We start from the raw sequence: 15,322 nt of genomic DNA on the forward strand, positions 1-15,322 counted from the left end.
GATATGTTCTAGTCAAAAGATTACGTTTCACAGTGTAACAAGGGGGTTGTTAGTAGCATAGGTGTTATAAGAAAGTAAATTGTAGTCATATAGTCGCATCGTGGACATACATAAATACATAATTAGTCTGTGTAGTTGTATTATGAGAATCGTACCTGTGAAATTTACAAGCAAAGATTACAGTCATGAAGACTTACAAATCTGATTATGGTTCTTGATCTGTGTTAATGTCTCAGTGTTAAACATGATTCCATCTGAAAGTGATTTAAAAATATGGGAAGATAGTTGTAATTTTTAGGGGAATTTTTATAATTGCAGCATGAACATTGTAAACACATAACTGAAGATCTGTAGTTGTAATATGAGGACTGTTTACTTTTAAAATCTAGGGTACAGTTTGTACAGTTTGTCAATGATCTAATAATAATTTTTGAATTGCAAATCCATATTCTGGTTTGTAAATCAAAAATTATTATTAGATCATTGACTTCCCATAGGCTAGGATTACTTTTGACAGAAAACTAACACCACATACATAATAAGTAGAACGTCTGAAAAAAGTGGAATGTAGGCTTCAAATAAAAGTCAGCATGGATTACATCAGAAAGTGAGCATACCTTTGGAATGAGTGCTAAGCACAGGTTGAACTATAGGGCTAGTTAACTATGATAAAAGATCTTAAGACAGAGGAATCCCAAGGGCTTGGCCTAAAGAGTGACTAAAACAAGATTCACAAACTTTACTGTCATATGTACAAGCTTTCTTGTACAATGAAATTCTTAAGTTGTACATTCTTCACAGTAGAAAATAAAAGATAAATAATGACGAATTAGAACAACAATGTTATAAAAGGCAAAAAATAAATAAATAAATAAATAAAAAACATTAGAAAGTTGTCATGGATATATCTTAAATAGCCATACACAGAGACTGTACAGACTTGTGTGAGGTATTTGCACAATATTGTGCAAGACTGAGTACAAATTTGGAACAAAATAACAAAATATGGCATAAAAATTGGAAATATACAAAATATGGTCCAGGTATAAATAGCAGTGATGGAAAAGAAAATACAGTAAGTGTACCAACATCAACAAGGCTGAGACAAGGCTATTTTTCAGACAAGACTATTTGTATATGAAAGAATATGAATAGGTTGGCTAATTTTTTAGAATATAAATCAAGTGTTACTCTTGTCTGTAACAAACAAATACATGCTGAAATAATGGTCTCTGGCTCCACCGTATGGTTTACACACACACCCACACCCACACACACACACACACACACACACACACACACGTTTGGTTAGAATGTCTTTGTATGCTGTAGCTGTACACTTTCCCTACACTGGAACTAAGGGGCTTAGCCCAAACCTGTGTGTACATGTTCGGAATAAACTGGAACACTGATTGTGCACCAGGCCTTCTTTTCTGACATCACTACATGAGCTAACTAATGCTCTTTGGCTGAATGGGCCTTCCCCGAAGAGTGGATGCTGTTATAGGTGCAAAAGAGAGACCAAGTCCATATTAATGACCATGGCTTTGGAATCAGATTCTTGTTTTCCTGTCAGCCAATAACAAGAATCTGAAGCTATCATGGGCACAGACTCACTGAAACTAGACAGACAAAGACTGGAAAAAGACCAGGCGATTTTTCTTTCTCCAACTGTCCAGTTTGGGTGAGTCTGACCCCATGATAGCCTCAGATTCCTGTTCTTGGCTCACAGGAGTGGAACCTGACATGGTATTCTGCTATTGTAGCCCATGCACCTCAAGGTTTGATGTTTTGTGCATGCAGAGATGCTTTTCTGCTCACCACAGTTGTAAAGAGTGATTATATAAGTTACTATATCCTTCTGAGCAGCTCGAACCGATCTGTCCATTTTCCTCTGACCTCTCTTTTCAACAACGTGTTTCCACCCACAGAACTGTCACTCACTCAATGTTCTTTGTTTTTTTTTTTGCACCATTCTGTGTAAACTCTAGAGACTGTTATGTGTGAAATTTCCAGGAGATCAGCAGTTTCTTAAATACTCAAACCAGTCCATCTGGGACCAACATCCATGCCATGGTTACAGTCACGGAGATCGCATTTTTTCTTCATTCTGATGTTTGATGTAAGTAAGTAAGTAAGTAAGTAAGATATTCCTTTATTCCTTTATTTCCCCCACAGTGGGGAAATTGCATTTAGCAACAGCAGGGGTACAGTACAGAAAGAGTATGCACACAAGAACAAGGTAGATTAAAAACTATTCTGTACATAAATGGCTTAAATAGTGCTAAAAGCAAAAATCCTAACACAAAACAAAAAAGGGAGAGGGGTGTATACACGTAAGTACAGGTTGGTTGAGAATAGTGTAGCTTGCCAGTAGTGTGAAACGGTATTGCACATTAAAATATTGCACACTGATATTGCACATAAATGTGAGTGTAAATAATATGTGAACATTATGTACAATATGTGTGAACATTAACTGAAGCTCTTGACCTGTATCTGCATGATTTACTGCATTACGCTGCTGCCACATGATTGGTCTTAATAGATAACTGCATGCATGTGCAGTTGTACATTTGTTCCTAATAAAGTTGACAGTGAATCTATATATGATATTTTACATCTATTATCAAAAAAAGAAATACATCAAAAAATTATAACTATATATAAAAAAAAACACCCATGAATCACACACCTCAGGATTTATTACCCATAATTAACAAAAAGAAACAGTGACTAACTAGGCAAGTTCACAAACTAAGCAGCAATGGGTTAAATTTTTGTGAACTGTTTTCCAATCATGTGTGTAGGATTTGCAGCATATTTTAACAATCTAAACTGTGAGTTTGAAAAACTTAATGAATTGCTGTTGAATGTGATCCTTTTAGTAAGAATTAACATAAAAATATTTTTTTCACAAGTATTTAATTGTGTCCCTGTTAAAGGGTTAAATAAAAAATAAGAATAAGAAAAAAGTGTAAAATATTGTTTAAACATTATATATTTAAAAATGTTTAAAATGTTTAAAATGCATGCTATACATGCTAGGTTACACTAGTTGGACTCCCAAAACTCCCAAAATAGTGCACTACATAGAGAAGTGTGAATAGGGTAGAGCAGGTTCTCCTGGTCCTGGAGAACCCCATGTCCTGCAAAATGTAGTGATTTCCCTGTTGTAACTCACCCGCTTAATCTCTGGAAGGGTTGATAATTAGCCGATGTGAGCCACATGTACTATAGCAGGGGAAACACTAAATTGTGCAGGACAAAACAATAGCATTATCTTAGTGAAATACGCTATATGGCCAAATGTTTGTGGACACCTGAGCAGTCACACCCATATGTACTTGTTGAATCCTGTTCCAGATTTAGTCCCCCTTTGCTGTTATAATAAGCTCCACTCTTCTGGGAAAGATTTCCACTAGATTTTGGGGCGTGGCTGTGGGGATTTGTGTTCATTCAGCCACAGGAGCATTAGTGAGATCAGGCACTGATGTAGGATGAGGAGGTCTGGGGTGCAGTCAGTGTTCCAGTTCATCCCAAAAGTGATCAGAGGGGTTGAGGTCAGGGCTCTGTGCAGGCCACTCAAATTCATGCACAACCTTGTCAAACCTTGTGTTTATAGATCTCGCTTTGTGCACAGCGGCGTTGTCATGCTGGAACAGTTTGGGTCCCTTAGTTCCAGTGAAGAACTGTTCTGAACAATGCTGTGCTTTCACCTTCGTAGCAGTTTGGGGAAGGCCCACATATCGCTGCGTCCACATACTTTTGGCAATATAGTGTATTTTATACATAAATGTAGAACATTAAAAAGTCCTCCACTGTTTTGCTTTTATTATTATGTTGTATAATTTTAATGTTAATATAAAAAATGTAAAGAGAAAAAGAATACTATATCTTATACTAAGAAAACTATAAGCTTCTTTCTACAATTAGAAAATGTGACTTACTGTGAAATAGGCACTACCATGACCCCTTCCCTTAAAAAAATTAATGTACTTTAAATACGTATTATTTTTATTTGATTTTCTTATCTTATATAATGGAATTAGTTAGAAGTATTTTTTCTCTTGTATTTGTGATATCACTTTTTATTGTAAATATTATAATAATAATAATTATTATTATATTATTATAAATTTCTTCTACCTTAATATTAAAAAGATAGATAGATAGATAGATAGATAGATAGATAGATAGATAGATAGATAGATGAATGGATGGATGAGTGAATGACTAAATGACTGTGCAGGACAGGGGTACATTTTTTTAGGTACATTATTATTATTATTTTTTAAACTGAGCAAATAATTTTTATACGTACATATAAACATATTGGACCAGATTTAATTCTTACTGTGAATTAATAATTTATGAATTAATATATATACACTAACATGCAAAACAGCCATATAATATTATTAATGAAATCTTTATAAATGAAATCAATATAAATAATGACATCTTTAATAATAATAATAATAATAATAATAATAATAATAATAATAATAATAATAATAATAATAATAATAAATGTTTCTTTGAACAAGGAGTAGGCGTCATTTTGAACGTACGACGTCATGACGTCATGGGGGAGGAGTCAGTTGGACGTTGACGTCGCCTGTGCACGCTGAACTTGACCGCCTCGGAAGCTGTGGAGTGAATTTAAATGAGCGGTTCGTCTGAGCTCCGCTAGTCCATGTGTCAGCCCCACCATGAGCTTCCTGTGTCGCCTGTTAACCAGAGGATTATTAACCGCACAGCCGCAGCGGCCGACTGGAGCCGGAGCTCAGTGGTTTTGTAGCGGGGTGTCGCGGCTGGACGCCGCTCAGCGAGACAGCGCTGCTAACTCCACCAGGTGCTGACCTCTCTGACAGACATGTCAAACATATAGATATAGATTTTTAAACGGAAATTTGACTTAAATTTGATTGTTTGTGTTAACTCCACTGAGTGTGTTTCATATGCAGTGTGTGTGGTAAATAACATACCGTTACATTGCTAGCTAGCTACAGAAACCTGGATTCATGACCTAGCTAGTCAACCTGCTAGCATTTAAACCCGAGCTGTAGAGCTAAAACCGGTATCAGTGCAGCTCGTCTCTTCACAATCCACTTTCACACGCAACTCTATACCGCTGACAAGCAGCGTTCAATAACCACAGCTGTTCTAATACACCGGAGTAATGTAAAGCACATTATTCCATACACTTCCGCTAATACTACTGGAAAATAATCCAGTAAATAGGAAGTTCATGCATTAAATACAAAGTGGTGTCATTTTTATAACATTTCTTTCTCAATCAAAACCGTTAAAAAAAAAATAAAATAAAAAAAAAAGCACGCCCTGTAACTTCTCTTAAAATCTCGGTGAACAGTAACAGACCCCTAAGATGACATGCACACTGCGGTTGAAGGAGTGTTCAAGAGGTTAAAAATCATGAAGTGGGGAATTTCTTTCGCCTTGACTGATTACACAATCATGTCAGCATTTAAGTTCACTTCTCCTTCTCCTGTAAATTCATCTGCGAGGAAATGTATTAAATAAAACCCCATGTTTTTCACAGGAAACACAATGTAGCATTGTGATGTTAGATATCAAAGAAATCTTAATGTAATTTTGCTTAAAGGAAACCTCTGCCCTGAAACACATTAAATAGTATTATCCATCGATCCATCCATCTATCCGTCTGTCTTCTGTACTGCTTATCCTACACAGGGTCGCAGGGTAACCTGGAGCCAATCCCAGGGGACTCGGGGCACAAGGCGGGGGACACCCTAGACGGGGTGCCAGTCCATCACAGTGCACAATCACACACATTCAAACACCCGTTCACTCACTACGGACAATTTAGAGATGCCAGTCAGCCTACAATGCTCGTCTTTGGGCTGTGCATGCAAAGCACAGGGAGAACATGTAAACTCCGAACACAGGGCGGAGGTTGGAATCCAACCCCCAACCCCGGAGGTGTGAAGCAAGAGTGCTTGTGATGTGCTTATTGATTCTGGTGTTAATTTGTTGGTTGGTTTTGCATTTTTGTTATTCCTGTAAGAATTCCTATAAGTTATTCCTGTAAGTTGTACCATGCTGATGTCACAGGAGGACATTTCTAAAGTAGGTACAATGGTGTTTAACAGGAGAAGAAGAAGAAAAAAATCAAGAAACTCAAAATAGGGGATAACGACCAGGTTCTGCTGTTCACTCCGAAACAAAACAGCAGTAGCTTATTTTCTCTCTCGACATTTTCCAATGTTCAATGTTGTATTAATGAGAAATCCAACACAGAAGTAGTGGAGATGTTGGTGCAGATGTTGTACTCAGCGTTCCAGAATGCAGTACAGCAATACGACGCAGCTGTGGTGAGTTACAGCCGAGACTCAACTGGGTTAGATAGTGACCTCTAAGTGTGATAGCATTAATGGAGGTATTAGCATCAAAGTTGAAGATTAGGAAGCTGATCTGTTTGAGCAGAGTGTACAGGTGAGGAGGTGAGAGAGCTGGACAGACTAAAGGAGTAAAGCGCTGCTGCATTGCTCTCTTCAGATCGAAATAAAGCAAAAGCTAATTTCCATTTTCTTTAAAAGTATTGGTCCTAATTATTGGCAATATATGGTCCTAAAATGCATTTTTTGGCAAGGTAGATTTTACATAGCCCAAACAAGCACTGCAGTTTGTAAGATATCTGGTATTTCCATAATATACACTAAAAGGAAAAAAAATGATGAAATAATATACAGAATAACCTGTTTTTGTTTTTTGTTTTTTCTATAGTCTATAAAGGGCCAATTCAGAAATGTCACTTTCATAGTACTGGATTTACAGATGTACCAACATGATCTCAGTATCAGCCCTGAGTCCAAACAGACTTTCCACGAGCTTTCGTTCTCACGAAAAACAAAAAATTCACAGGCGTCGTGGTATTTTAGACAAGTTGTGTCCTGTTCACATGCAAGATCTATGCTTTGTGTCAGTCAGCACAACATGCATTCACAGCAACTGATTCAATATTTCAGACCTTTGATATATTTTTAAAACAATTAGACATAAAGCTAAGGAATTATTTCAAGACCAGACAAGCCTCAGGACTAAGCTACAAACTGTTTTTGTAATATTTCATCCTTCAACTTCCGCCACAGCTTTACAATTACAATTTCATATTTCATGAGCTTCCCATTTATTTAACTGGCTGGAGGCATATTAACTTTTGTACATATATTTATAGTTAGCATTTAAAAAGATTTTTTAAAAATCTTTATTTTAATTTTATTCAAAGCCCTTTACATTTGAAAGAATGAAGGCTTGTAATGTACAATGTACAAAGGTTGCATCCTGTTGATTTAAAATAATGAATGTACACTAAAAATATTTTCTTTCTAAATTCCCTTACTAAGTGTGAAATAATTGTGACTTTAATGTGGAGTAAAATAATCTTAATTATGATTTTAGACAAATGCAACCTTATGATACATAAGCATCACAATGGAATATTAGAGCTTGTACCACATGACAAGCCCTATTCTCAAAAGCATTACTAGGCTTGTGCGATATAACACTTTAGTCTTTTCTACATGATCACGATCTTACACTGCCATGATATTCAGTGACGTTTACTCTAACTATATTATATTACCAGAGTTGCCAAAATTTATGAATTTTGTGCATTCAAACATATTGAGCAACAGTGGAAATGTCGGACATTAGACCACGGATTTGTAAAAGGATTATATTAGAAAATGTAGTTGTGGTTTTTTTTTCCCCTACACATTACTGCAGAATCACCTAAAAGCCACCATCCAGCTGAGTTGCCGCTGCCAGCAAGCAGTTCCTGACTCCACAGCTCATAATAGTATTACACCCTGCTGTATTCTCCTGAAACCTGAAATGGTGGAAATGCTCATTTTCCTGTCTGTTTGTTTGTAGAGGATTTAATCATTAATCATGATTAAAAAAAAAAAAAAAGAGTAAATCATGATCATGGAAAAACATTACAGAACAAGCCTAGTGCTGGATCAGTTAATCCCTAACGACAGGTGTAGACTTAAATTTTTTTTTTTCAGATCTCTTTGGTTGCATGTTGCATAATTTGTTCTGCAAACAGTTTAAAAAAACATTGCATTTGTTGAAAATGTGTCATCTCCTGCCTATGTGCTCTCCTGTCAATTACTCTGATAATCTTCTGTAGTACTAATATGTACGTGTTTGATCATTGGTCAGGCGCACTGTCACACTGATGCTGTGCTTGTGTAAGTGGGGAGACACTTTGTAAGTTCTGAGTTAGTATACATAATGCTGGAATTGCTCATCATCAGATCATATTCAGTGTGGTAGTGAGTTTCAGACCGAATCACTGTAATAATAGTGTGTGTTCTGTTCTAGCCCTGTAAGCCTGAGCTATGACGTGTATGATGGTAAAGAGGACGGCATTCCACTTGTCTTTCTGCACGGCTTATTCGGGAGCAAATCAAACTTCCACTCTATAGCGAAGTCTCTGGTGCAGAGGACAGGCCGAAAGGTATGGGAGAGGACTCTGTCTTCTCACAGGCTGACAATTCTATACGAGTGTGCTGTTTTAGGAAAATAATCAGCGAAGAGGTGGTGTGATGTGGCCTGATGCAAAACAAAATTATTATCATCACGAAAAAAGTTGATTATTTTCATGGCATGAAAGTGCTTTATTCCTCTTATACCACAGCAATTTGCAATGATTACAGTTTGAATGTATTAATCAATGAAACATCATACTTTTAATTGTTTATAGTTATATTTAGTGTTGTGGAACATCCTCAAAACAAATTAGTTCTTGAAATCACTTGCGTTACAGCGACTATAAACAGTCGTTCCCTCACCAGGCTCTCTCTCTCTCTCTCTCTCTCTCTCTCTCTCTCTCTCTCTCTCTCTCTCTCTCTCTCTCTCTCTCTCTCTCTCTCTCTCTCTCTCTCTCTCTCTCTCTCTCTCTCTCTCTCTCTCTCTCTCTCTCTCTCTCTCTCTCTTGAAGTTAATAAGACTTGTCGTGTTACTGAGAAACCAGAAAGAGCAAAGTCCTCAGTCCTGACAACTTTCTCATGTCTGAGAACTAGTTGATTCTGGAGACCCCTTACATAAATGTTAAATCAATATGTCGTTGTAGAAGGCGTTATTATATGTCTCCTTATAGAAGGCTTTATTATATGTCTTTCTTTGTTAAATAGCAACACATTTTTAAAAAATCGTTTAGATTATGTGGAGCATCTGCCATACAAGTTCCTGTGAATGAGCGGTACCTATAGAAATGATAACAGATTAGAACGAGCCCTTTAATATAAACCTGTGGTTTAAATTGCAGCCAGCACTATTGTAGGAGCTGCTGTTATAGAAAATTAATCAACACCTTCTAATCAGACAGATTGAAGAATTCAACAGCGCTGTGGTATAAAAAGGAACAATAATATTGATTCCATATCGCAGTTTACAGTATGCTTGTTATGCCTGTTAGTGTCCTAATTGTACTTTGTCTAGTCAGGTGCTGACAGTAGACGCTCGTAACCATGGCAATAGCGCACACAGCCCGGGTTTGACGTATGAGGCAATGACTAATGATCTGAAGCATCTGCTTAACCAGCTGCACATTGGAAAGTGTGTTCTCATCGGGCATAGCATGGGTGGCAAAACTGCAATGGCTACAGCTTTGTCACAGGTATTATCTGAATTGTGCATGAGTTTTAAATGTGAAGACTAGAGTCATACTTTTTGTTCAGTTTCCCCATATTTGATCTGTTCCGTGAATGACAGCCCAGTTTGGTGGAGCGTCTCGTCGTGGTAGACATCAGTCCCGTTCCGACGTCAGCTCGTACCTTTATGAGAGGCTATATCGAGGCTATGAAGGAGGTGAAGATACCTAGCAACATTCCACGCTCAACTGCACGCAGGGTGGCTGAAGATCAGCTCCGAAATCATGTTAAAGTAAGCGTGCAAGATTGTGGTTTGTATTGAGTGCTCTCCTCTGTGAACCTATCTACCAAATATTTAGCCTTCTGTGTGCATGTTTGTGTCTTAATAAAATGCATGCTTCTAATTCTCAACACAATTTATTTGGAGGTTTTAATTGTTTCATTAATCTGCTTTATGATGAATGATACATTTTATAAAGCACAGAGTTTTTTTTAATTGAAATGAATTCATGATTATTATTATTATTATTATTATTATTATTAGACCTAATTTAGTTTTATGTGGAGTATTATGTATAACAGTATTTATCTGTAATCCATCACACATTAGTCTTAACATGCATAATGGATATGCGTGCATTTTAAATCTCTTGTTTGTGGGCCTGTGCACAGGAGCACTCAATCCGGCATTTCCTCCTCACTAATCTGGTAGAGCAGAACGGACACTATGCCTGGAGAATCAATTTGGAGGCCATCTCAAATCACCTGATGGACCTCATGGGTTTCCCCAAGTTTAACACAACCTATGACGGTCCCACCCTCTTTCTGGGCGGCAGTAACTCTGAATACCTCAGGTAACAACACCACCGTTTTCTTGAAAATGCCCTCTTAAATTGGCACATCCTCCACTTCTCACAATCCCACTTTTTCCATTTTTATAAAAACAGTTAAGTTCCAAAAGGCTCACCTTTTATTTCAGAGCATTTGTTTGCAGTCTACCTTGACTTACATATCAATTAGAAGAACTGACAGTCAAGAAAACATGCATTCACATGCATATTCTCTCTCTCTCTCTCTCTCTCTCGCACACAGACACACACACACACACGCACACGCACACAGAGAGCAAATGATGGCGTTGTATATTGTTATTGCTATTACTATTAATATTGCTATTACTTTGCTGTAACAGTAATATTACTGTATTTACCGTTTGTCTTTTTTTAGCTGTGTCTTATGTCTTGTTTGTTTTCTTAGCGCTATAGATTGTATCCTCCTTTACTTTGTGAACTATATAATAACACTAACAACATCTCTGTGGTCCTCCAAAGAGGGACTGGGCCCCAAAAGTAGAAGAATATATTCTATTTTATAGAATTACAATTGTCATATCTGCTAAAAGTGTTTTGCAAATTAGATATCTCGCGTCAAAACATTGTTCACCAAATTAAAATCCTTTCTGATTAACCTTAGCAACTTTTGCCTAGTGTGGCACCGGGACATTGTTTTCTACTTTGGTACATCTGAAAGTATGTGAGGCCCATCATCCTGCCCCATTAAATCACGCAGGTTACTGGGTGCCGCCTGCAGCCCCACCTTGTTCCTCCACCCTATTCCTCAGAGTGCTGTTTTTATCTTATGGTTTTGGCACAGCACTGCATGTTGTTATTATTAGATACTATGCATGACTTCTTATGTAGGAGTGTTCAGTTAAACATAATTAAACAGTGCATTAATTCACCCCATTTTCCACACTGATCTAAAACTCAAGTCATATGAATGTCAAACAGAATCTTCATTTATTTTTATTTCGGTTAGTTTTTTGGAGGCAGTTCTTGTTTTTTAGTTGTAGTTTAGTAATTTGTAGCCATCTGGATTATTTTTTATCATAGAAGAGACATGCATATATTTTATTTAAGATGTCATTCTGGGAAACTAATACCATCAGAATGGGTCTTAAGATATTTATCGTACTGTTTCTTTCTCCTTTTTTTTCCCTAGCTCTGAGGATTACCCTGAAATCCAGCGTCTCTTTCCGTGTGCAGATATCCAGTACATCCCTGATGCCAGTCACTGGCTTCATGCTGACAAGCCTCTGGAGTTCATCAGTTCCATTATCACATTCGTGCAGTCCTAGTCCCCTGACTGACTCACTCCCTAGGTTAACCTTGTTTTAATTTTATTTTTTAAAGAAAATTATTTATCCATGGCTGTCTAATACACATACAGTACTGTGCAAAAGTATAAAGCACTCTAAAGAAATATAGTAGAAATGCCTTCAAAAATAATGAGTATCAAAATAATTACTACATTGAGTAGTAAATTAAAATATATATATATATATATATATATATATATATATATATATATATATATATATATATATTTGGTTGCACAACTCTTATCCACATGGTGGAATTACCACATGCTCTATTATATAAAGTTTTATCATTTTGGGTTCCCCCCCAAAAGTGAAAACAGAGAAAACTGTTTTTAAATATAATGGTCTAAAATCTACATTTCATTTTACATGGAATTTAATGACTATATAAATGCTATATTTATCTTTATACCCGCTTTTATTCACATCCTATGGCTGTGTTTGATAAACTGACTCCTTACCTAGCAAGATCTTTGCAGAAAGCCTAGCCAAGTTTAGAAAGTTTTTCTAAGGTAGATGTGCCAATACAAATTATCAGTAGAAAACCACAAATTTGGTCATTTTCAGCCATGTGGGCATCCGATGGGTTTTCCCAGGCTGCCACACAAATGTGGGCTATTAATTAATATTGCAAAAAATACAAAAAATTCTGTTACATGGAACTTTTATTATTATTATTTTTTTTTGGACTATGTAAGCCAAAATTTGGTCAGTAAAATGACCATATAAACAAAATTTGACTACAAATGTAGGGTGCCTGTGACTATTGCACAGTACTGTACTTGCAGTTGCACTGTTTCAACACTCAGTCACACTGAATCAGTTGGTTTCTCACAAATACTTTCAAATAACAGTTCAGAACATGTTTTGTTGCTCATACTGGAAAATAATGCAGTGTATCAGTAGATTGTAATTATGATGAACTAGAATCTAGATGACCTTCTGCCCTTTAATAAGAAGGTTGACTTGACAGGACAATGAACTCTTGCCTATCATTGTTCTCTAGAAAACATTAGTTTTTTTTTCTTCTCTAATCGAATGTCTAAAGATGTCTATGCAATAGTGGCCTGGCTTTTTGTTACTGTTTTTAACCTTACATGAACCTCTCACTGTCTTACACAAGCACTGAGACCCCACTACTGCAGCAGACATCTAGACATCGTGTTTTATAGGTACTATTTTTAGAAGCACTGCCGGTTCTGGGCATCTTGTGCTAGTTGCAATTTTAAATCTGTTTTAAGTAGCAGTATCAGTTGTGTGCTTGCTCGTTTGCTTTAGTAGTTATGAGAATGGAATATTGTTTTATGTTAAGGTGAATGTTTAGAGCTCGACAAAAGATCAAATTTACACAATTTTCCACTTACTCCAAGCCAAGACATGTTTGGTGTTTGACGTTTGCTCCGTTAGTTTTGTAGCTACAAAGATAAATGTAGCTTACAGACTAAAGGTTATTGGCGCACTGATAACAGGCGATGGTTTTAGGATCACGCTGGTATGCGGAAACACTGACAAAACCAAGCAAAATACAATCCAGTGTAAAGATCTCACATAACTCTCCTGCTAGCAGGACTCACACAGTACATCACCTCACGGTTAAACATGTTGAGTGAAAGATCTAGACAGAAATGGTTTGTTTCACTTGCGATGTGAGGAGAGATCACCACAGCTCGTTGCCAAAATGCTTGCCAACAATTTGGTAACTTTTTGAGTGCTACATAAACATTTTTACATATACTCATTCATTTAGCTTGGTGTGTTCTAATGCATTATGTTATTACATTAGATTAGCTACCACTTTTTAGCCTTGTCAATTAGGTCTCTTAGCAACTAAAACATGGGACTGGGGCGTTTACTTGCCCGGTGGTCTCACTAAGGCACTTATCATTTGTCCAAGCCTGCGAACTTATCTAAATCTGCCTCTGCCATCAAGTTGTTCAGAGTCTCGTACAGACTCCAGCGTTTTATGAAAGAACATGACTGAGCTAGGGAAAATTGTTTAAACTTTAATTTTGTCTGAACTGATCTTTTAACCAAAAGTACTATACGTAACGTTAAGTTCTAAGAGCTATGCTGCCGGGTTTTATACTCTGAAACTTTTCTTCATCAGGTTCAATAGCACTGTGTCGTATGTGGCCACCTGTAAGCCACCGTGGATGTGTCTCTGTATTTTGTGACTAAAATGTATTTTATATTACTATACTGAACATATTCATGAATTAGTACTACTGAATAATCAAAAGAAAATATTTATATTTTATGGCTGTTGGTTGTTTGTAACCCTCTAGTCTATGTGTATATGTATGGAAATGGTATTTTAGGATTATGAAACATGCTGCATAATTAAACACCGAATGTTCGTGGTGTGTTTTAACAGATTTAAGTCTAATAACGTAATAACCGTGTAGCTCGTTCATGGTTGAACCGTGAATATCCTGTAGTAGATACTTATACTGACAGTTGTCTGTGGTCGATGGATTGTATTGCAAGTGTGTAAATTCACTAGCAAATGTGTATTTTCTAAAATATCTTCCTTAACAGGTAATATATGACTCATTTTTTATTTTAAAAGATGTATAATGACTGATTCTTTAGAGTCTAATCAAAGTATGAACAATCTTAGTGTCTTGAAGACAGAATGGGTTGCCTTTGAAATTACTAAAGCTGTGGATTTTTTTTTTTTTTTTTTTTTTTTTTTTTTTTTTGAACAAACCAGCTTTAAAAGAGGGTATCCATTTCACTTTAGGATCATATGTGCCAGTTTTTATCATTTTCATTCCACAACAATCCTCATAACATATTGAATAATGATATTGGTTGTGTAATTAATGAAATACTTGAAACATAACTTTGTTTGCATGGAACATTGGAGACCAGAGCTCTTGGTTTCTTGTGGATAAATTCAATCTTGGATTATGTTCTCACGGTAATGTCTTGCTGTCAATGTCTTGTGTGCTTTACTATGGTTTATCTAGCTGATGAATTTGGGTTTTTGTGCCCTTTTTTTTTTTTTTGTAACCAGCACGTCAAGCACAGTACATTGCACTTATATAGTGCACTTATATAGTGTTGTATATGGTTCTTTCATTCGTGACTGACTGTACCACGAACTGAATCTAAACTCATGTTAATTTTAGGGTCCTTTTATTGCGTCTGACAGCGAGGACCATGAACTTTAACAAACTGGTTTTGACAGTTTTCTGGTTATTGTTATTGATATATAGGATTAATCCAGAGTTATACAGTGAGATTATTGCACAGAAAATACTGTTGTTGAAAAAAGCAATACTTGGGGCCAAGCTCTTGCACCAGCGCTCGTCTGAGCAGGTGAAGTGATCCTGTTACGGTTATGTGTTCTTTCTTATGTTATAAAACTTGAAGTCAGTTTGTGTGGGTTTTCTTCTCATTGCATGCTGATTGGGTTTTTTTTATTTTTTTTTTTTGCGTATGGGTGTCCAACTAAATAAATATACAGAACATTTAAGATTTCAGAACATTTATGGTGTCATGTCATTTC

At 36.4% G+C, this 15,322-nt stretch overlaps 1 protein-coding gene across 2 annotated transcripts; it reads left to right on the top strand.

Annotated features, from left to right (window-relative positions):
- Nucleotides 1-4,597: 4,597 nt before the first annotated feature.
- Nucleotides 4,598-11,983, top strand: abhd11 (abhydrolase domain containing 11). 2 transcript variants are annotated; one of them, XM_026938922.3, is made up of 6 exons: nt 4,599-4,858; nt 8,377-8,512; nt 9,500-9,673; nt 9,769-9,939; nt 10,320-10,501; nt 11,649-11,983. In XM_026938922.3, the coding sequence occupies exons 1-6, from the start codon at nt 4,716-4,718 to the stop codon at nt 11,782-11,784; spliced, it is 942 nt and encodes a 313-aa protein (XP_026794723.1). In that variant the 5' UTR covers nt 4,599-4,715; the 3' UTR covers nt 11,785-11,983. The 2 variants fall into 2 exon arrangements, with proteins under 2 accessions (XP_053096016.1, XP_026794723.1); XM_053240041.1 differs by lacking the exon at nt 9,500-9,673 and having other exon boundaries at nt 4,598-4,858.
- Nucleotides 11,984-15,322: the final 3,339 nt, after the last annotated feature.

The sequence above is a fragment of the Pangasianodon hypophthalmus genome, chromosome 15 (assembly GCF_027358585.1).
Source record: "Pangasianodon hypophthalmus isolate fPanHyp1 chromosome 15, fPanHyp1.pri, whole genome shotgun sequence".
NCBI lineage: Eukaryota > Metazoa > Chordata > Actinopteri > Siluriformes > Pangasiidae > Pangasianodon > Pangasianodon hypophthalmus.

Bases quoted from the DNA above. Each gene is read 5' to 3' on its own strand.
- abhd11 (XM_026938922.3), top strand. From the start codon at position 4,716: ATGAGCTTCCTGTGTCGCCTGTTAACCAGAGGATTATTAACCGCACAG. The intron at 4,859-8,376 runs GTGCTGACCTCT...GTTCTGTTCTAG, and splicing joins AGCGCTGCTAACTCCACCAG to CCCTGTAAGCCTGAGCTATG. The intron at 9,940-10,319 runs GTAAGCGTGCAA...GCCTGTGCACAG, and splicing joins AGCTCCGAAATCATGTTAAA to GAGCACTCAATCCGGCATTT.